Source organism: Microcaecilia unicolor, chromosome 3 (assembly GCF_901765095.1).
Source record: "Microcaecilia unicolor chromosome 3, aMicUni1.1, whole genome shotgun sequence".
Taxonomy (NCBI): Eukaryota; Metazoa; Chordata; class Amphibia; order Gymnophiona; family Siphonopidae; genus Microcaecilia; species Microcaecilia unicolor.
In genome coordinates this window covers 330,487,816-330,510,577 of record NC_044033.1, presented here as the reverse complement: position 1 = coordinate 330,510,577, position 22,762 = coordinate 330,487,816, and the positions used below count along the sequence as shown (strand labels likewise).

General features: G+C 43.4%; 1 protein-coding gene across 1 annotated transcript in view; it reads right to left on the bottom strand.

Moving 5' to 3' along the window:
* SYNJ2 (synaptojanin 2) overlaps nucleotides 1-22,762 on the bottom strand; it is a 234,492-nt gene that overhangs the window by 85,432 nt on the left and 126,298 nt on the right. Inside the window, exons 5-6 of the mRNA XM_030198406.1 lie at nucleotides 15,084-15,167; nucleotides 8,593-8,654 (exon numbers count right to left, since the gene is read on the bottom strand). Of these exons, the coding sequence (XP_030054266.1) occupies nucleotides 8,593-8,654; nucleotides 15,084-15,167 (146 nt within the window). The remainder of the gene's footprint in view (nucleotides 1-8,592; nucleotides 8,655-15,083; nucleotides 15,168-22,762) is intronic.

Sequence of the window (22,762 nt, the reverse complement as noted above, 5' to 3'; positions counted from 1 at the left end):
AAAACAAAATGCACCATGAAGGAACAGCATTTTATTTTTGGACTCTTTGGACAAGTTGCAAGGCATACACTGTGCTTTAAAATAAAACAAAATAAAAGAGAAAAACTGCATATTTCAAGTGCAAGAAACAGCCGTATGGAGAACTATGTGATATCTAGTGTCAGAAACCATTTCAAATCCGTAATATTCTTTCAATACTAAAACCAGAAACTAGGTTCAAGCATTTGGCTCCAGTGCAAATGGGGGATGTAAGGACAGCTGCAGCTGTGTTTGAGAAATGAGAAACCCTTGTTTTAGCTTTCATGACAAAGAAGCTAATCAAACCTGGGGAATATATATGACAGAACAATAAGTTGAGGGAAAAACTCATTGTACAGGACAACCATAGATGTAGCTGACAAACACAGAGAATCTCTCTTTGTTATTTCTGGCTTAAGAGAGAGCTGCAAGTATGAATTTCTGTGTAACTGGTAAATCCGCCTTTGCATTGTGTAATAAGCAAAAGAATTTCCACCCACTGGATCTGAATGCCACATGATAGACAATGATTGAAAATAACTGTATGGGATTTAACATTTTTTAATACAATTTTTATTTCACTAACTGCAAATAAATATTGTCCAACGCGCATGGCCAATCAGCTGCTAGATACAGCAACACTAGCATGCACTACGGCCTTCAGATCATTACCTGACCAGAGACATTCTAACTAGGACCTTCTGGACAATTTCTCATTAGTTACAGGAAAGCAAGTGAGAAAGCATGCGGAGTATGGTTCATGGAATTCTTTCCAATTCCTCTGCTTGTATGCACCCATGTGTTTGTATCAGTATTGCACACGCACACGTGTTTGTGTAAGTATTTGTGTGTTGTCTCTGGCCTGGAGGAGACAAAGGTGGGGCAGTCTGAATGGAGCAGTACTCAAACTTTCTGTTGGTTTGGAAAGAATAATAAAATGAGACTGAGTATGAAAACATATCTAACCATTAGGGGGGAAATTCTGTATAGTGAATCATAAGATAGAGGCCCGCTAGGCACCTAACTGCAGGTGTGAAAATGGAAGGTAACAGGAGTCGGGTGCCAAAATGGAGGTAAAAGGACAGTTATGCGTGATTCTATAACTGGGTGTCTAAGTACATAAGCATCACCATACTGGGAAAGACCAAGGGTCCATCAAGCCCAGCACCCTGTCACCCACAGTGGCCAAAAGAACAAGCAATTTGTCCCACCCAACCTAGAAATACTGTATTATTCCCTCGTCCATTCAATAACATTCTATGGCTTTTTCCTCCAGGAAGCCGTCCAGCCCTTTTTTGAAGTCCGTTAAGTTAACCGCCTCAACCACCCTCTCCGGCAGCGAATTCCAGAGTTTAACTATGCGTTGAGTGAAGAAAAATTTCCTCTGATTCGTTTTAAATTTACCACACTGCAGCTTCATCGCATGCCCCCTTGTCCTAGTATTTTTGGAAAGTGTAACTGCAAAGGAGGGGCATGGGTGCATTATGGGTGTTTCTACTGTTTTAGTGCACGCTTTACAGAATACTTGCATTTATTCGCACAACTGCCGCATTTAGGTGCAACCAATTACATGGCATAAGAAGTCATGTCTAAAGGTAAGCACATTACTGCGTATATATTTGGTGCACAATTGTGCCGTTATAGAATACTAGCTGAGCACCCAAATTTTAGCGCCCTTTGTTGAGTTGACCCCAGTATGTTACTGTCAACAGATTTCAAAAGATACATGTTACAGTTTAACCACAGGGTGTCACTAATGCTTATCCACCACTAGGAGGCAGTATCAGTAACAAAATACACAGTTCAGTCACTAGGGGGGTAATTCTCTAAAGTAAGTACCATGTGTGGCAAATACATGAATAAATGAACTGAGTATGTGCACATATGCATGTTAAACGCTGGGCACTACTCTAAATATGTGCACATCTTTGATAATGCATACTTTGCAGGTGGGTGTTCGCATAGGTAGAATCTGGGCAGAGCACACACTTATTCGGGTAACTTCTAGTATACTTAGTGCATATCACCCAAATCTTGCTGCAAGCATTTACACCAGCTCTATGGCTGACAAAAGTGCTCATGCCGAACCGCTCATGCCTACGTTCCTTTACAGAACTGGCTATACTCTTCCTACATTTCCTTGTTTTACTGTATTCTCTACCATGTAAGATACTTTCTTTTACTATGTAAGCCGCACTCGACCTGCTATATGTGGGAAAGAGCGGGGTACAAATGTAATAAATAAATAAATAAATATGCACACCTTTAGAGAACTGCTCTCTATGTGCAGGGGCATAGTCAGACACCCAATTTTGGGTGAGCCTGGGCCCAAGGCGGGTGGGCAGAAGAACCCTGCCCCTGATCCACAGGCAATTTGGTCTCTCCTTCTTCCTCTCGCCTGCACTCCACACGGTCTCTCAATCCCCCTATCTTTTAAATAGCAGATCTTTGCCGGCAGGAGCATGTCAGAGTACGGTTGCCAACTAGATTCAGATTTGCCCAACAGAGTTGATTCAGTCCTGGGCTTACCCCAACGCATGCAGGGACTTGTAGCCTTGCTTTTCTTAAGGAATCCAATGGAGAAATCAGAACCACAAGTCCCTGTATGTAATGGGGGTAAGCCCAGGACTGGATCAACCCTGTCGGCCGAATCTGGATGTAGTTGGCAACCTTACATCAGAAGGGAAGGTTGTGGAGCCGGTGTGAGCAGTGTGTATCAGTCACGGCTTGTGAAGATCTGCTATTTAAAAGGTACACAGGCACAGGAGGGAGAGTTGTTGGGAGTTTTGGGCTGGCAGCCACATCATAGGAGTGCTGAACTGGGTGGGCCTGGGCCCACCTGTGCCTACGCCACTGTCTAGGTGTCACCGTACATAGTAGCCACAAAGAAAGCTATTTGGTTAAGTCACTAGGTTTCAGAGTAGAATTTACAACAAATAGAATGAAACACACATCTGTATTACTAAGAGCTAGCCCAACAAGGATAGGAGGAAGGGAACTGGCATCTGTTAGGATCTGGCATCATAAGCCTTAATCACTCAGAGATATCTTTCATTTTACATCCCTTCCCAAACAAGCCATCACTGAGACAAATCCTTGGCCAGGGGTCATAGACTATGGCTCTTTCACAAAACTGGTTAATATGGATCCAAAATAAGTGCAGTGTGATGACTGACATCCTCTTTCCCAACCAAGAGGCTATGAAAGCTACAACCAGGACAGAAAAAAGTGGGTATGGGAGTCCATTATGGACTTTGAAGAAGTAGCTGAAAAGGTAAGGAAAAAGAGGTTAATAAATCCTAATAAGTAAACTGTGAGACTCAAGGAAGAAGGGGAATAATACGTAGCAGCTGATGAGGACAAAGTGAAAAAGCTTAACAAATATTTCTGGTCTGTGTTCACTGATGAAAGGCTGGGAGTAGGACATCAGGAAACAAACACAGATAGGAATGGAAGTTAGGTAGACTTTGAACAATTTTCAGAAGACTATCATAAAAAGTAGACAAAACGATGGGGCATGATGGGATACATCCGAGAGTACTGAAGGAACTTAGGGAGAGCTGTCTGACATTTTCAATGCTTCTTTAGAGTCAGGAGTAGGGTTATCATATGGCTCCAGAAAAAGGAGGACACATTGATACAGTCCGGGTTTTGCTTCCATTGAAAGCAATGGAAGTAAAACCCAAGACTGGCTCAATCTGTCCTCCTTTTTCTGGAGCCATATGGTAACAGGAGTGGTTCCAAAGGGCTGGAGAAGGGCTGATGTGGTCCCTCTCCACAAAAGTGGAAGTAAGGAGGACGTTTGGAATTGCAAGCTGGTTATATAGTCTGACCTCAATGGTCAGTAAATGAATGGAAATGCTTCTTAAACAGAAAATAAATAGTGTGGTTTCTGGAATCCAATGGATTACAGGACCTGAGGCAGCATGGTTTACTAGGGGTAGGTCTTGTCAGACAAATCTGATCAATTTCTTTGACTGAGTGACCAGAGAACAGTGCTGTATATAGTATACTTGGATTTCAGCAAGGCCTTTGACACAGTTCTGCCCTTGGTACAGGCCCTAAAAAGACTAGGTTAGAAACTGGTTGAGTGGAAGGTGACAAAATAGTAGTGGTAAGTTCACTCAGGATATATATTTAGGACTTTTGATATACCACTGCAAGATCTACACATAGGCATCTAAGCAGTTTACATTTAAAAAAAGCAGTGTACAAAATCAATAGCAGTGGTTATACAGCACAAGCTAGCGCCAATATTTACAACAATTTAGCAAATAAGTAGTAATAGGGAGAAAAAGAGAGAAGAGATGGATCTTAAGGGTTTGTTTAAAAGCAGCGACAGAGGGTAGACTCCTAATGTATAGTGATAAGTCATTCCAGACTTTGGGCTCATTGTAACAGAAGGTGGAGAGACGGGTGGTGGTCAGATGGAGTTGAGATGCAGATTATTATCGGCTGAATGAAGGCAGCAGAGCGGGACATAAGATATCAGGAGCTTGTTGAGGTATGCTGGGACAAAAGGAGAAAGTGATTTGTAGACCAAGAAAAGAGTCTTGAAGAAAATGTGAGCAAAGATGCAGAGCCAGTGTTCAGAGAGAAGAAGGAGGGGTGACATGATCGAAGCGTTGTGAGTTGTGCAAAAGTTTAACAGCTGATGAATGTACTAATTGGAGTTGTTTTACAGAGGAGAGGGGCAGTCTGGCATAGAGGGAGTTGCAGTAGTCAAGGTGGGAAATGACCAGGGATAGAATGAAGGGGTGGAGGACCAACTGAACGAACTCTATGAAGGGCAAAAAATGCTGAACGAAGCATGGAGTCAATCTGAGGTTTGAAAGTAAGTGCAGAATCAAAAAGTAACACCTGATATTCTAACAGAATCTCTATGGGGAAGAGGGGAACCATTGAGTACTGGGGTAGCAAGTAGAATGTGACCAGAGCAAGGGAAGAAAAGCCACTCACATTTAGCGGTGTTGAGGTTTAGAACATTGTTTGTTAACTACATAGAGACCTTGGATAGACAAGAGTTGAAATGCTGAATAGAAGAGGAATCAGTAATCCTACAGAAAATTTGAATGTCATCAGCATAGCAGAAAGGAGTGTAGGAGTTGTCTTGGATAATGGTGAGGAGAAGTGCCAGAAAGATATTGAATAGAGTTGGTGACAAGATAGAACCTTGTGAGACCCCAGAGTGGAGGGGCAAAAACCAGTCTAAATGAAATGTTAGAAGCCCAGTTTGCTTTACACATCAGGCTGTCAGAACCATACCATATTATGACTCAAAGAGCAATAACCTTAACTGTGAAAAGGCAGCACTGTAAATATTACACTAGGCTCTAAAACACCAATACACCATCTAGTGAGAAAACAGAACAAACGAGACTGCTACAGATATCTACACAGAACATACATGCTACCAGAATACCACATCTTAGTCACACATGCAACATACAGAGAAACCCTCAGCAAATATGAAACAAGGGACCACGGATCAGTGTAAACCTCAGTATCAGGACTTGCATATATAGCAATACTAGGGAAATAGAAACTGAAATGCAAGGTATCAGAGATGTACATTTGCCAAAGTTGACATGGTCCAATTAATACATTCAAAATAAAATCCTTTTCTATCTTTGTGGTCTGAGCATTTTTTTTTCATTCAATTTGATCCAAGTTTCTCTTCTGCTTTTCTCTGTTCTTCCTGTCTTTCCAGGGTGTCCTGTGCATTTGACATTTCTTCTGTCTCTATGACTACCATCCATCTTCTCTCTAAGTCCATATCTGTCCTGTACAGCATCTCTCCTCTGTGTCCCTGTTCCTATCCTCCCTCCCTGTTCAGCATCTGATCACTCAACTTATATTCAGCATTGCCCCTCTCTGTTCATATCACACTTTCCTTCATTGCCTCTGTATCCCTGTACCTACATTTACTCCATGCCCAGCATCTCTTCTCTATCCTCCTTTCCTTACCCCCCACTAGCATTTCTCCCCTTCTCTCTCTCCCGTCCTCCCCACTTGTACTCCAGAATATTTCCCTCTCTTCCTCCATGGGTCCAGTGTCTGTTCCCTCCTGTCCCCCTCCCTGGGTCAAGTATCTCTCCCCTGTTCTTCCCCTCCTTTAGTCCAGTCTCTCTCTCTCTTCTTCTCCCCTCCACCCGCTCTTTTCCTGGCAGGTCTAGCACATCTTCATTTTTCCTGCCCCCTCACCCAGATCCAGCAAATCTCAATCTTTCTTCCTCCTTTCCCTCCCCCTCCAGATCCAGCACATCTTCATCTTTCTCCCTCCCAGGTCCAGCACATCTCCATCTCCCTCCCTCCCCCAAGGGTCTAAACTTTCTCTCTCTCCCCAACCCACCTAACTCTTGACAATTCAAGCTTCTCACTCAACCTTTCCCAACCACCCCAAATGGGTCCAGCATATTCTCCCATCCCCCCATGTTTAGAGACTACAAACTTGATCCAGCCAGTGTCTCTCTCTCTCTCCCCCCAATTCCTTCTCTGCACCCTGTGCTCCCGAGTCTGGCATTTCTAACCCCCACCCTCATGACTCCAGAGTCTGTTCCTCACCTCTATTCCTGTCCCCAGGTCTTCCCATTTGGCCTCTATCACCTGCACCAGCTGTGATTCAAGCGAACTGCCTCTGCCAATATTGGGGCTTTCCCTGTACGGTGCCCTGCCACCTCTGATGTAACTTCCTGTTTCTGTGCAGGCGGGACATTGTACAGGGGCCTGCAGCACACCAGAATCAATTCTAAAAAGAAAAAGGATACATGGGGCCTTTTAACATACACACATGCTGAAGATCCTCTGTCCCCACCCTTCCAAAGGGCAGGGATGATGCAGCTCTTCTGCGTGTGCATATGTTCCAAGGCTCTGAAGTTCCTTTTGTTTTGTTGTTTTTGTTGCAAATCTTCCCTAAGTTCCAGCTGCCAGAATTCCTATCACCACACTGCCAAGGACAGATCTGGCTAGCTCTCTCTGCAATGCTACCTGGCTGCCTTCCTGGAGCTACCAACCTGTGCAAGCACACAGTTTTCACAGTAGATTGCACCATCCCTAGTAGAGCACAGCACTTTCTGATAATTACCCAATATGGAAGCTGGGTTCTAGCACTTGGCAGCCCTACAGTGTAAGTCAATGAGACTTCTATAATATTAGCAAAATCCGCCCATTCCTCTCTGAACAGACCACCCGAACCCTCATCTACTCACTCGTTACCTCTCGTCTTGACTATTGCAACCTCCTCCTTGCTGGTCTCCGTTTAGCCACCTATCCCCCTTTCAATCTGTCCAAAATTCCGCTGCACATCTTATCTACCGCGTGAACCGATACTCTCATATCACCCCTCTCCTCAAGTCGCTTCACTAGCTACCGATTCGCTACCGTATTCAGTTCAAGCTTCTCCTAATGACCTTCAAATGCACTCAATCTGCAGCCCCCCCATTACCTCTCTACCCTCCTCTCCCCCTATGTCCCCACCCGTAACCTCCGCTCTCAGGACAAATCACTCCTATCTGTACCCTTCTCCACCACTGCTAACTCCAGACTCCGTCCCTTCTGCCTCGCATCACCTTATGCCTGGAACAGACTCCCCGAGCCCATACGCCATGCGCCCTCCCTGCCCATCTTCAAGTCCTTACTCAAAACCCATCTCTTCTCCCTTGCTTTTGGCGCCTAACCACCTTCCCCATTCATGATACACTGACTACATAGTTTGTTACCTTTAGATCTCTTGAGCAGGGATTGTCCTTCCCCATGTTTTAACTTGTACAGCGCTGCGTAACCCTAGTAGCGCTATAGAAATGCTAAGTAGTAGGGAAGGGTAGATTTACCTATTGCACCCACACAGTTTTAATTTAAAGACAGACAAGTGTGAATGTGCAAGAACATACCTGTTTTTACTTATTTATTTTTGTTACATTTGTATCCTGCGCTTTCCCACTCATGGCAGGCTCAATGCAGCAGGCAATGGAGGATTAAGTGACTTGCCCAGAGTCACAAGGAGCTGCCTGTGCCGGGAATCGAACTCAGTTCCTCAGTTCCCCAGGACCAAAGTCCACCACCCTAACCACTAGGCCACTCCTCCACTCCTTTGTACAGTATCTATTGTTGGTTAGTAACTACACTTAAGAAGTTCCAATTCAGACCACATGCATCAGTGTGCTAAGCTTGTCCTGCATGGCAATCAATACTCTCCATAGTAACCAATATTCTTCTCTGCTATGGCCTCTAAGCACCACTACTGAAAGACATTGTACAATACAGAACTAGAAAAAAATCCTTAAGTGTCTACTGTTCCTACAGCACTTCAAAATCTAATGCTTTTTCACTAGTTTATCAAAGAAGTGCTTGTTTTTTTGTACTCACTTAATGTCAACTACACCTACACTGGTCTCCAGTGTTGGGAGGCCAGAGGGGGCAGACACACAGCAGTTAGTGATAAATTGTTAGATTTTGCTCTTATGAACACGGTCACTGCAGTTTTTGATTGTAATGAAGCCCCATAGCAAATGACTAGAGATTATGCAGCTGGGAATGAAACCGACTTAGCGGTCACTGATTGTAGCTTCAGCCTACCTATCAAAAGCTGGAGCGTTGGCTTCTAGGCCTCGGGTCAACTTCAGGTGATGAGATCCGACCTTAAAAAGAAAGAAAAGAGACAGTACAAAGGGATCTCTGGTTACTAGGATGAATACGAAACAGGATGATACCACTACACAGGAAATGTGTGCAGCTCATGAAAGCAGAGCAGAGAGAAGGCAGTCCATGGCTTCTTCAAAGTGCCAGCAGCAGGAAGCCATGAAGTTTTCAGGTCCATGCCAGCTGAAGTTCCTCCCAACCAAAAACCATGCCTCACCATGCCAAGTGAAGATGAAACAGGAAACTTCAGGGACCTGCTAAACCTAACCCCTAAAAATGTTCCTTCATTTGGGGTTCTTTAGAACAGTCACAATCTGTAGGCAGGTCTTAAAGCAGCACTACTAGCCAAAAGTTTTTTGAACACTTCCTTTTCAGTAAAACGAAATGTCAGTATTCAGACCCTACTTTTCCACTTCAATTTATATTTCATTCCTGAGCATACGAGTGCTTTACATGATGTCCCATCATACTACCAAGTCTACCTAGAGGAGGATCGCTTGCACATGTTTTATGTTGCTGGTCCTACAACGTGGAACAATCTTCGGGAAACAAATTAAGACCCACCTATTCTGATAAGCATTTGATATTAATAAAAGCTGTGGTTAATATGATTCTGTATGGTGATTAAATCAGCTACTTGATGTGCTGTGACAAAAGACTTACCGGTATTTTATGAATCCGAGATTCTTTTCGTTCTCTTTTAGTGACTTGTTATAGTTTTAAGATTGTGAATGTTTTATTGTAACCCGCTTAAACGTTTAGATAATGCAGGATATAAATGTAATAAATATAGTTTGCAAACTCCTCCCACTTAATCACTTTGATCCTCAAAGGTCTGCAGTGGTTACCCTTCTCTGTACCTTTTCTAATTCCACTATCCAGCTTATTTTCGAAAGAGAAAAACGCCCAAATTCCGACCTAAATCGGGAGATGGACGTCTTTCTCTTGTGGGTGCCCAAATCGGTATAATTGAAAGCCGATTTTGGGAATTTCCAACTGCACTCCGTCGCGGGAACGCATAAAGTTGATGGGGGCGTGTTGGAGGCATGGTAAAGGCGGGACTGGGGCGTGGTTATCGACTGAGGAGAGATGGGCGAGCTCGGCCGATAATCGAAAAAATAAAGGCGTTTTTAGCCAGAATTTAGGACACTTTTTCTGGACCCTGTTTTTTCATGAAGAGGTCCCAAAAAAGTGCCCTAAATGACCAGATGACCAACGGAGGGAATCGGGGATGACCTCCCCTGACTCCCCCAGTGGTCACTAACCTCCTCCCACCAAAAAAACCGGAACTTTTTTTTCCAGCCTCTATGCCAGCCTCAAATATCATCCCTAGCTCCATGACAGCAGTATGCAGGTCCCCCGAGCAAATTTAGTTTAGTTGGTGCTGCCCGGACCCATGCAGAAAGCAAAAATCGGAAGGAAAAAAAAAACATGCAAGTGCAGTTGGGGACATCCAAATTAAAAAATAGTAAAAGGGAGATTTGAACCAGCCACCTTCTGATTCCCAGGCCAGTGCTCTAAGCACTGCACCACATGAATCAGTTGTTTAGACGTCCTTCCCTTTCCATTAAGTCCCTCTAAGTTTCTGTCAGCCAATCACAGCTCCTTTAGCTGACATCATGTCAGCTAAACAGCTGTGTTTGGCTGACAGAAACTTGGAAGGACTTAATGGAAAGGGAAGGACATCTAAACAACTGATTCATGTGGTGCAGTGCTGGCCTGGGAATCAGAAGGTGGCTGGTTCAAATCTCCCTTTTACTATTTTTTAATTTGGACGTCCCCAACTGCACTTGCATGTTTTTTTTTTCCTTCCGATTTTTGCTTTCTGCATGGGTCCGGGCAGCACCAATTAAACTAAATTTGCTCGGGGGACCTGCATACTGCTGTCATGGAGCTTGGGATGATATTTGAGGCTAGCATAGAGGCATCTCAGGGGGACCAGTACACTACCAATGCTGGCCCCTCCCACGACCAAATGCCTTGGATTTGTTCGTTTTGAGCTGGGGCGCTTTGGTTTTGATTATCGCTGAAAAATGAAAATGCCTAGCTCAAAAAACGCCCAAATCTTATGCATTTGCCTGGCACAAACCGTATTTTCGAACCTAAAGATAAACGTCCATTTTTTTCAAAAATACGATTCGGTCCGCCCCTTCACGGACCCATTCTCGGAGATGGACGTTTTTACAAATGGGCGTTCGCGTTCGATTATGCCCCTCCTTATCTTTTTTGAGATGCAGTGACCAGAATTGCACACAATATTTGCGGTGCAGTCGCACCATGGTGCGATACAAAGGCATTATAGCATCTTCATTTTTGTTTTCCATTCCTTTCCTAATAATACCTAAAATTCTATTTGCTTTCTTAACCACTGCCGCACACTGAGCAACGATGGCGCCTACATCACTCTCCTGGTCGGCGACTCCTAATGTACAACCTTGCATAACATAGCTATAGTTTGGGTTCCTCTTTCCCATGTGTATCACTTTGCAGTTGCTCACATTAAACGTCATCTGCCATTTGGATGCCCAGTCTCCCAGTCTTGTAAGGTTCTCTTGTAATTTTTCACAATCCTATCGCAATTTAACAACTTTGAATAACTTTGTGTTGTCAGTATATTTAATTACCTCACTAGTTACTCCCATCACTAGATCATTTATAAATATGTTAAAAAGCAACAGTCCCAGCACAGACCCCTGGGGAATCCAACTATCTACCCTTCTCCATGAGAATACTGACCATTTAACCCTACTTTCTGTCTTCTATCTTTTAACCAGGTTTTAATCCACAATAGGACACTATCTCCTATCCCATGGCTCTCCAATTTCTTCTGGAGTCTTTCATGAGGTACTTTGTCAAATGCCTTTTGAAAATCCAGATACACAATATCGACCATCTCACCTTTACTCACATGTTTCTTCACCCCTTCAAAGACATGTAATAGATTGGTGAGGTAAGATTTCTCTTCACTAAATCCATGTTGGCTTTCTCTCATTAATCCATGCTTTTGAATATGCTCTGTAATTTTGTTCTTTATAATAGTCTCTACCATTTTTACCGGCACCAACGTCAGACTTACCGGTCTATAATTTCCTGGATCACCTCTGGAACCTTTTTTAAAATTCGGCGTTACATTGGCCACCCTCCAATCTTCTGGTACCATGCTTGATTTTAAAGATAAATCACATATTACTAACAATAGTTCTGCAAGTTTATTTTTCAATTCTATTGGTACTCTGGGATGAATACAATATGGTCCAGGCAATTTGCTACTCTTCACTTTGTCAAATTGCGCCATTACATCCTCCAGGTTTATAGAAATTTCATTCAGTTTTTCTGACTTGTCACCTTTGAATACCATCTGGCACCAGTATCTCTCCCAAACCTTCCTCTGTGAAGACCGAATCTCTCTGCTATGGCTTTGTCTTCCTTGAGTGACCCTTTTACCCCTCGGTCATCTAGCAGTCCATCCGATTCTTTTGCCGGCTTCTTGCTTTGAATATACCTAAAAAGAATTTTACTATATGTTTTTGCCTCCAACGCAATCTTTTTTTCAAAGTCTCTCTTTGAGTTCCTTATCAGCACTTTGCATTTGACTTGCCATTCCTTAAGTTGTTTCTTTTTTTTTTTTTTTAGTTGGATCCTTCTTCCATTTTCTTAAGGATTTTCTTTTAGCTCTAATAGCTTCCTTCTCTTCACTTTTTAACCATGCCGGCTGTCGTTTGATCTTCCTTCCTCCTTTTTTAATACACAGAATATATTTGGCCTGAGCTTTCAGGATAGTATTTTTGAACAGCATCCACACCTGATGTAAATTTTTGACCTTTGCAGCTGCTTCTCTAAGTTTTGTTTTTCACCATTCTCATTTTATCATAGTCTCCTTTTTGAAAGTTTAATGCTAACGTATTGGATTTCCTGTGTATACTTACTTCAAAGCTGATATCAAATGTGATCATATTATGATCACTGTTATCAAGCGGCCCTAGCATCATTACCTCCTGCACCAGATCGTGTGCTCCAATAAGGACAATGCCAACTAGGGTGTCACCTCTGTGGGACAGCACTTTACAAAACCAGAGCACTGTATCAATGATTTTATAGTGAGAATACTAAATGGAAATTTTAAAACAATCCAGGAATATAAGACCTTTCAAGTCAAAATGATGAAGTATTTTGACACCCATCAGACAGGACTTAACCAAGATCTGGGTTTTCTATCCCACTATAAACCATAAAATTCTACTGTTTTGTCGCCCTCTTTTCACTTGTCCATCTCTCCCAGTCTCTCTTCCACCCAGCTCTCCCTGTTTCTCACCTAGCCCAACCCGCTCTCTTCCTAAGAGACTGGGGCTAATTCTGTCTGTGGCACTTTAACAAAAGGCTGACCCCTGTGGGCTGAATATTGACAGGGGAATTTAAGGCTCTGAATCATGGATGTAGTTTGGGGGGGACGGGGGCATTTTCCTCCCCAAATGCTGCTGGACCGAGTTCCTCACTATCCATCTCTGCCTGACGCTTACCAGTATCTTTCTCTCTCTCTGAACTGCTTCTCCATCTGATTTGTTCCATCTTGCCCCCTCCCCCCGCGCATCTGCTCACTCCCTTCAAACCTGTCCTAGTCCCATGGCTTCTTCCAGTGCAGCAGCGGTGAGCAGGAACTAAAAACAGCCGGTGCAGAGTCCTGTGCTGCAGCACTTCCAGTTAGGCTCTACTAGACCACCCCTTCTGATGCACTTCCTGCTGCTGTGGAGGCGGTTCCAGCAGAACCCGGCTGGAAGTGGTATAGCATGAGGGTCTGCACTCATCGTTTCTAGTTCTTGCTCACCGCGCTGCAGTGGGAAGGAGCTAAAGAAAGAGAACAGGTCTGAGGGAAAGGAGTAGATTGGGGATGGGCAAGAATGGATAAAGCTGGATGAGGAAGGAGGAGATAAAGAGGGAGATGCTGGACATGTGGGGCAAGGGAGGGAGAAGAAAGATGGCAGACAGTTTTGGATTGGGAGAGGGGATATGCTGGACATCAGGAAGAAGGGATAGGAGACAAAGAGCAGGTCTGAGGGGAGGAGGCAGACTGCAGGGGGGGTGGCAAGAAGGGACAATGTTGGGATAGGGAAGGAAGAGAGAGAGAAGGGGGGGAGATATGCAGGAGCACATGGGGAAAGGAAGGAAGAAGAAAAATGGCAGACCATTTTGGGTTGGGAGAGAGGATATGCTGGACACTGGAGAGAAAAGAATAGGGAAACCAGGGCCAGTGGGACAAGGGCTCAGAGCGCCCATGTGTATGGGCACTAAAAGCTTGCCTCACTGGATTTGCCCTTCACAGCCACCACCATGTTCCTCCCCCAATCCCAGTATCTGGGACACAAGCAGCTAACACCTGCTCTTCCTCTTCCCTATCCCACCCTTTATCCAAAAAGGATAGCAGTGGCATAAAGAATATGGCAGCATGGGCCTCGGGACTCATGCACCTCCTCAGTAATCTGCTAATGCCACGTCCGATGACTTCAAAACTTGCATCAGAGGGGTGGAACCAAAAGAAGCTGAGAGTGCACTGGATCTCCCAGGCCTCGTGCAAAAAATTTTATTTCTACCACAGACAGTGAAGAGGAGGGCATGTGAAAGGAGAGATCGGGGAAAGACGCTGGTGAGAAGGCAGGTAGGAGAGATCGGAGGAAGACACTAGAGAGGAGGTGGATGGAAGGAGAGATCGGCAGACGATGCTGGAGAGGAGGTGGGTAGAAGGAGAGATCGGCAGACAACACTGGAGAGGAGGCCGGGTGGTAGAGGAGAGTGGGGGAGACATTGGACATGGTGGAAAAGGAGTTTATTTATTTATTGCATTTGTATCCCACATTTTCCCACCTATTTGCAGGCTCAATGTGGCTTCATAGTTTAGAAATGATATAGTTATTCCAGGATATCAGATACAATTATTAATATGTAGAGATTAAGTAAGGGGAAGAAGAAGGAAGTGATTGGGCGGGTAAGTTTGGAAGGTGGACTTTCATAACTGGATGGATTGGTGGAGTGGATTATTGGGCTATAGGTTCTCTTTGTAGGCCTTGTTGAAGAAGTATGTCTTCAGAGATTTGCGAAAGTTAGTTATTTCCTCAATTGTTTTCAGGTCTGTGAGTAATGCATTCCATAACTGCGTGCTCATGAAAGAGAAGGTACTTTATGACATCTGAACCAGGCCTACATAATCCCAGTTTTGCTCCATTCAATCAATTTCAGTCCTCATCTACGTAAGCAATGATGCAAAACCTGCAGGCACCTTCAGACACTTCTCAGGCACAAGTATAAAATGAAATATTAAAAATAGGGGATACCTCCCAAGCAAGAGGTCAGTAGAGAGCCAGGGTCAAGCAGCAACCATAACAAGCCATTCAATTCCAGCATAGCATAAGGTGAAAAATATCTTCTGGTTGGCTTACCTGGAGGCCCGGCTGCTCCCAGAACAGTGGAACTGACCCTCTGATTTGGACAAAGGAAGAGACAGCATCATCCAGATATACGGTCTGCAAGGACAGGGACAGCAGAGAGGAACTCAGTCAGTATAAGATCACATGGGCTGGCCAGCTCCCATCTCACACCATTCTGGCAGAATACAGATCCAGCAAGACTTCCACTCATTGCAATACCAGTTTTACTTGGGACTCACAGACAGCTCGAGTGTATAGAGGCACAAACAATATGCTGATGAATGTTACCATCAAGTATTGGGGAAGGTCTCCGTAACCTACTCTTCTGAAACTCACTCCAATCAATATTATAATGCAGAAATGGGCCAACCGAGTGAATCCAGTGTCCCTTTTACTGTCAGCAATTTCTGTGTTTCTATAGGCCTGATATTCAAAACAAGTTGTGTGTCTGCCAGCAGATAGCAAACTGCATATGCATGTACTTTCAGCACCACTACTGGCCTATTTAACTCACTAAGGGGCCCGTTTACAAAGGGGCAAGAAAAAGTGGCCTTTGGTAGTATGGGCACGTGTATTGGACATGTGCTGGACCATTTCTCCACCGCGTCTGGAAAAAAGGGGGCTTTTTTGGGACAGGAAATGGACATGCTGCAAAATGAAAACCAGTGCACGTCTATTTTCGGCTTCAGCCCTTAACGCCACCCGTTGACTTAGCAGTATGGGCTCATGTGTTACCTGTGCAGTAACCATCCGGCGTGAGTAACGTGCTGGATTACCACCGGGAATGCCCCAGCAGTAGAAAACAGACTATTTTCTACCGCAGGTTTTCGGCACGTGCCAAACTCACTCAGAATTACCGCCAGGCGGTAATGCTGATTTGTCATGTACTGCACGCGTGTAGGCCCTTACACATCTTTGTAAAAAGGGCCCCTAAAATAGGCACATCATATTCAGATGAACTGGCAGTGGGGAGGGCAAAGGCACTTAAACATTCTGCCACCAAACAGATAAATTAATACTGCTAAAATGTTTTCCTTTACAGTCATCAATTCAACCCCCTAACTGTCCTCCCCCCTTCCCACCCTGTATCGTAAATTGTTTTACTAGTAATAAAACAATAAAAGAGTCACTAAACAGTAAACACTGCAGTCCCAAACATCTTTAAAGCAATCCCCTCCCCAATCCCAAATACACCCGTCTCCATTCCATCCTCTCCCATATCTTCCCCAAATACAGTTGTGGAACAAAGCGATTTAGCTTTTAAAAAGAATACTCTGACCAATCAGTAGCTTACATACAATACAAGCCTCCTCAGCCCTCTCCCAAAGGTCCTCCCAAGCTACAAAGTAGTAAACTTAAGACGAATCGGAGAAATGTTTTCTTCACTCAACGTGTAATTAAACTCTGGAATTTGTTGCCAGAGAATGTGGTAAAGCGGTTAGCTTAGCGGAGCTTAAAAAAGGTTTGGACGGCTTCCTAAAGGAAAAGCCCATAGACCATTATTTAAATGGACTTAGGGAAAATCCACTGCTTACTTCTGGGATATGTTTTAGGATCTTGTCAGGTATTTGTGATCTGGATTGGCCACTGTTGGAAACAGGATGCTGGGCTTGATGGACCTTTGGTCTGTCCCAGTGTGGCAATACTTATGTAGGAAGTGAGGAAAGAGAAGCACTGGCCTGATTTAAAAAAAAACTTCCAGGCACCTCTTGAAATGTTGTCTGTGAATATTATATTTATGTTTATTTAGGGGCCGATGCACAACGCTTACCATGCTAGGAATGTCCGATTTTGACTGGTTCTATCCAGTTTAGCATACATGTTATTTAGCGAGTAATACACAAAGGGGTTCTGCATCCATCTTACCGATCATGGTAGCAGGCAATGATAATCCTATGCAAATGTATTACGAGATGATAAGCATTAAAATGAGCATTCCGAGCGATGCACAGTCGTTTCGGAGCGATTCACAGAAAGGAGCGCCTACCTTTGACATGCAAAATGTTTTGTGAGGTCTGTGTCACCTCCCAGTTCACATCATAGGGGCACACAGTCAATTGGCTGAGGGAAAGCCCCTATGATGTCAGCTGGGGGGTGTGTGTGTGGATGGTCAATCGGCTGGGGAAAGCCCCTATGATGTCGAGGGGGGGTGGAGAAACAAGCAGACAGTCAAGTGGCTGGAGAAACCCCCTATAATGTCAGCTGAGGGGGCGGAAAAACAAGCAGACAGCCAATTGGTTGGGGAAAGCCCCTATGATGTCAGCTGGGGGGAGGGGAGGGTGAAGAAACAAGCAGACAGCCAAGCGGCTGGAGCAAGCCCCTATAATGTCAGCTGAGGAGGTGGAAAAACAAATAGAGAGTCGATCAGCTGGAGGGAAGCCCCTATGATGTCAGGTGGAGGGAGGGCTTTCAGCAAGGAGGAGATTCCTAAGCGAAAATCATCGGGGGCAGCCTGAGGAAAGGCAAGTAAGATGCAGAAGTTGGCGCTAGAATCAGAGCATTGCAGGTGAAAGGAGACAGGGGGACAGTGAAGCCAGCAAGTACTGCAGGGGAAAGGAGAGAGTACAGCAGCGAGATTCCTGGGCATGTGCAGAACATGGACACTTACTGAGAGACTGATCTATACATGTGGTAGGCACTTTCCCTACCGAGCTGCTTGCTAAGTTTACGTGAATCTCATCTGCATGCGATTGTGCATCGTTCGCTATTTCAAAATCGGTGACTTCTACCAACGATCTAAACGGAGACAGTTTTTAACAGGGACTTTTGAGCATCGGCCCCTTAGTGTTGATATACCACTTTTGCCAGCAGGCAGATCAAAGTGGTTTGCAAATAAAATAATTACACTATGGGGGTAATTGTCAAAAGGTTGCCTAAAGTTAGGCGCTAGGATGATGTGTTTTAAGCGTGACTTCTATAATGGCAGTTATCCCCATAATTCTATAAAAGTTGCCAAAAATTGCGTGCACAACTTAATTGAATAAGGAGCCAATTAGTGCCAATAACTGGCTTTATAACAAGCAATTACTGGAACTAATTAGATTTAATTAGTATTTACATGGGTAAATTTAGGTGTGGATTTTATGCACAGCCCAACAACGCGGGGGCGGAACTGGGAGGTCATGGGTGTTTTGGGGTGGAGCATGGGTGTGGTTTCACGCGCAACTGGGGCAATATGCTTAAAATCTGCAACATGTTTTCGTTGGTGCAAATGGTGGCGCCTAAGTTGATGCACAACCCCTACGCTTAAGCAATATTCTATAAACTGCACCTAACTTTAAGCGCAGCTTATAGAATAGTGCTTTTTTGCACCATATATAGAATTCACCCCCATGCATGTAATTGCCATCATAAAATTCTGGCATAAGTCCACAGTTACGTAACTAGGCGCGAGCGCTCACCATAGATTAGTGGCTGGTGTAAATGCTCGTGCCTAACTGTAGGCAGTTAGAAACGTAACTGCCAGTATTCTATAACCCACATACCTAAGTGCTAGACATGCCCCTGACCCACCCATGCCTCTCTCAGGTCCATGCTGCCTTATGGCTGCATGCTATGGATTTTGTGTGCACATTTCGTAGAATACCAACTAATGGTGGTTATGGACGTAACTGCTAGTTAGTGCTAATTAAAAGCAATTATAGCCAATTATTGCTTGTTAACCTCAATTAACAGCTCATTCTTTGTTACATGTGTAACTGCCACTAGTCTATAAGCAGAATCAGGGTGCACATGAATCTAGAATCTCTGGAACAATGCAAGAGTTGAGGTGAACATTAGCAGTGAATTTGAGAGATTGAGATTATATACAACATACCCTGACAGAGGAGTGAGGTCCATTCCTATCATAATATGCACACACTTAACCCATGTGGAGACATTACTCCAAATGAAGATCCCACAGAACTCGTGTTGTCTAAGAAGGGTTCCCAGTTTCTGGAGATTGTATCTTATCATTGAATAAATCGGTTAACTTCTCCATTAAATTTACTTTTCTCATTCTGTCTTAGAATGACTGCAAGTCCGGGGTTAACTTCTTTTGCAGACAGCTGCTTTTTCAAGGGAAGTTGTCATCAAGCATTTTCCACACCCAAACTTTTATACTGGAACAGCATAACATGGGGACTGGCTAATGTGAAGCAATGATGAAGCTTTTCAAGCTTTTTGTTAGCTTGAAGCACCATGAATTACAACACTAAGGCATGTCCAGGGAGAATGACTTGTGCATGACCCGGAAAGCAAGAAAGCCACAATCCTCTCCACAAGAGAATGAGAAGCATGCCCTGCACCAAGGGGATCAGACAAGCTCTTCTTACTCACCATCTATTCTGCCAGGGAAACCCTCCACCCCTTTCACTCCTCACAATAAGGGCAATAAAACTCTGGCTCACATCAAATGACTGAAAGCTAAGAAAAGATTCACACCTGACCAAACCACTATCTGCCCGCAGGTTGGTACACCCCCTCCCCTCCCCCACTATTTCCTAAGTAAGAAGAATTACCAGAAAGCAGGTTGTCTTTAAGTACTCTATTTGTATAGGCAGACTTTCAATCAGGATTCTAACTTTAGCAATATAATAGTTATTGTTCTTTTAGAAATAGTTTATTGAAAATGTTATTCAGATAACAGAAAGTTGACAACTCTGTTCAAGTAACATACAAATTCTCAAATTTGTATAACTAAAATACATTAAGAAAAATTCACTTTCATGGTACCTTATAAAATATCAAACAAAACCATGTTTTGTTTTTTTAAATTACATCAAACCCTCCCTTAGCCCCCCCCCCCCATATCTGATCCCCTAGAAGGTCTACTAATGGTATTGAGAATTCTGCTTTGTACCACATACATCAAGGAGGACCAAAATGGTTTTGTCGCTAGCTGTATTGAAACAGTTGCGCTCACTTAAGCTAAAAAATAAAACCCAACAACAATAAAAACAACATTTTGGCCAACTGTTGTCCTGCCCTTTTATTTCAGTTTTCAGAAACTGAACAGCTTCTTGAGTGCCAGCAAGCAAGGTCCCACTAACTACCTACCAAACCTGTCTCCACTCCTATCAGTCTTTGGGCACTTTCAAATCTTCTGCACAACGCCCTAATCTCTGGATTTGAATCTTTGTTTAGATTTATTAAAGCCTCTTCCACATTTGAGATCAAGTGAATTACATTCAGGTACACAAGTTATTTCCATACCCAAGTGTGCTTACAGTCTAAGTTGTACCAGAGGCAATGGTGGGTGACGTGACCTGCTCAAGGTCACACGGAAAATCAGTGGAAGAGGCAGGATTTGGACACTGGCTTCCTTGCTTCTCAGCCTGCTATTTCAACCACTAGGTTGTTCTTCCACTTGTGGTCCTTAGATCAGGTTAAACTGTTCTCTTTTCCTCCCCCACCCCAGCCTGGTTCCAATCTAATCATTGTAGACACTCTTCTGTACTGCTGCCTTTCATGTCTCCATTGCCATCCAAAAAGGTTCAACCTGTGGTCCACTGCTATTCTCGCTGCATTCCTAATCTGGGTTGCATTTTCCATGTCTGCATCTTTTTCCTGAGTAATATCGGATTTCTCCCTCCAGCTATCTTGGATCAGATCTACCTCCTGTTTCTCACTTTTGTGCATGTTCAATCACCATCAGAAAGTTAATCTGGGGGGGAAAAAAAGGATTTCTTCTTTTACCATGGTCTCTTGCACACTATTCATTTCTCTTTCTCTTGGATAAAAGCGTGGCTGCTGTGTTAGTGCACTTTAAAGATAATAAATAAAACTAAAACAAAACAAAAAAAGGAAAAGCAAGATGATGCCTTTTTTTATTGGACTAACAATACATTTTCAGAGTAATTCTATGAAGAAGGCACTAAGATTTACATATTAGTTCCGCATAAAAAAGTTTCAAATACTATCATATACACACAGGTGCGTGCATGTCAGATATGTGTTATTCTGTCAACATGCGCTTAACCAGTACAATACAGGGCTAAATTTAAAACTCTATGTCTGATCTTCAAGGCCCTGAAAGGAAATGGCCCCGAGTATCTGAAGAATAGGATGATCCTCCACACACCGCCAAGGCCACTAAGGTCCTCCCAAGGACTTTCATTAACTACACCCTCTCCAAAAGACATTACACGATGTGATACCCGCAAGAGAGCCTTCTCCGGAGTAGCTCCCACACTCTGGAATGCATTGCCTGAAAGGCTCCGCTTAACACAAGACTATCTCTACTTCAGGAAGCAGGTGAAAGCTTGGCTCTTCAACCAAATCTTTAACGGAAGAAGTAACTAACTTGTTAGTCTCACTCACACACACAAGGATTGACTTGGGCTGCACATACATACTGCAGCGGGACATGTTTATCCACTCCTACCCTAGCTGAGATAATATTTAACCATCTCTTTGACCTCACGTGCAACTTTCTTCAAATCAATCACCTTACTTTCTAATTCTTCCTACTTTCTTACTCATCTATATGTTACAACTTTGCCTTACCCCTCACTACCAATTATAATGTTCTAGTACATACTGTGTTGTCATTGCAAGTAGTATAACCCTATTTAAATGTAAATGTATGACAGAATCAGTTGCAGAAAATATTCTGCTTGGTACAAGGGGAAGCTGTGTTTCAGAGGGCAGGAATCACTGGTTTTTCTCCCGAGTGGGAGTTTTTTTCAGTGATTTAGAATCCTGACCTCTGAAAGATTTTGATAGCAAATACAGGACCGGTGATAATAAATACTTTCAGAAAACAGCTTGAGCGCATGTAAGAAAATATCATGCAAATTAGTTCTGAATAGAACAGCCAAGCCGGGAAGATTTGAGGTCCTCTTAATAAAAGTAAGAATAAACAAGTGTGATTTACAACAGCAGCAGTTGTTTGAAGCAGAATATTTGAATACCACGTGGTAATACAACATTAGAAGTAGTATACCATGCCATACTTTGTATTGTTGTTCGAATATTTTTACTGCTCTAATTGCCTACTGCTCATGTTTGATCTATTCTTACTGTACACCGCCTTGAGTGAATTCCTTCAAAAAGGTGGTAAATAAATCTTAATAAATAAATATCTGCAATACCTGGTATTTTATGGGTGGGCATGCACATAGGTAAATTAGGGGCAGAGCATGGACAAGCTCCCTGATTCTATAATAGTCGCCAAAAAGTGCACGCACATATTTGGGTGTGCGCCCAATTTTTGTATGCAATTTAACTGAATGAGCCAATTAGCACCAATAATTGGTTTCTAACAAGCAATTATTGGTGCTAATTGAAATCAATTAATATGTACACCAGTAAATTTAAGCGCGTGATCTGTGCCTAAATTTTACACCCGTCCCAGGAAAAGAGGTGCAGAAATGGGAGGATCATGGGCGTGGATTCCAGTTATGCATGCAATTATAGAATATGGGGGTTCTGTGCCGAAATTTAGGCATGGGCATTTGCACACACGACCCCTGCGCTTATGCACTATTCTTTAAACTGTGCTTAACTTTAGGCGTGGCTTATAGAATAGCACTTAAGCATTTTTTCAGTGCTGATTTTTTAGGTGCAATTTAGAAGATCTAGTCCAAGGTGTACATCTACACGCGCAGCTTATAGAATGCTGTAAGTTATGTGCATATCACCAGAACTTAGGTGCATGTACTCACACCTAAATGCATTCACACATATATACCAGTTTACACCCTTAT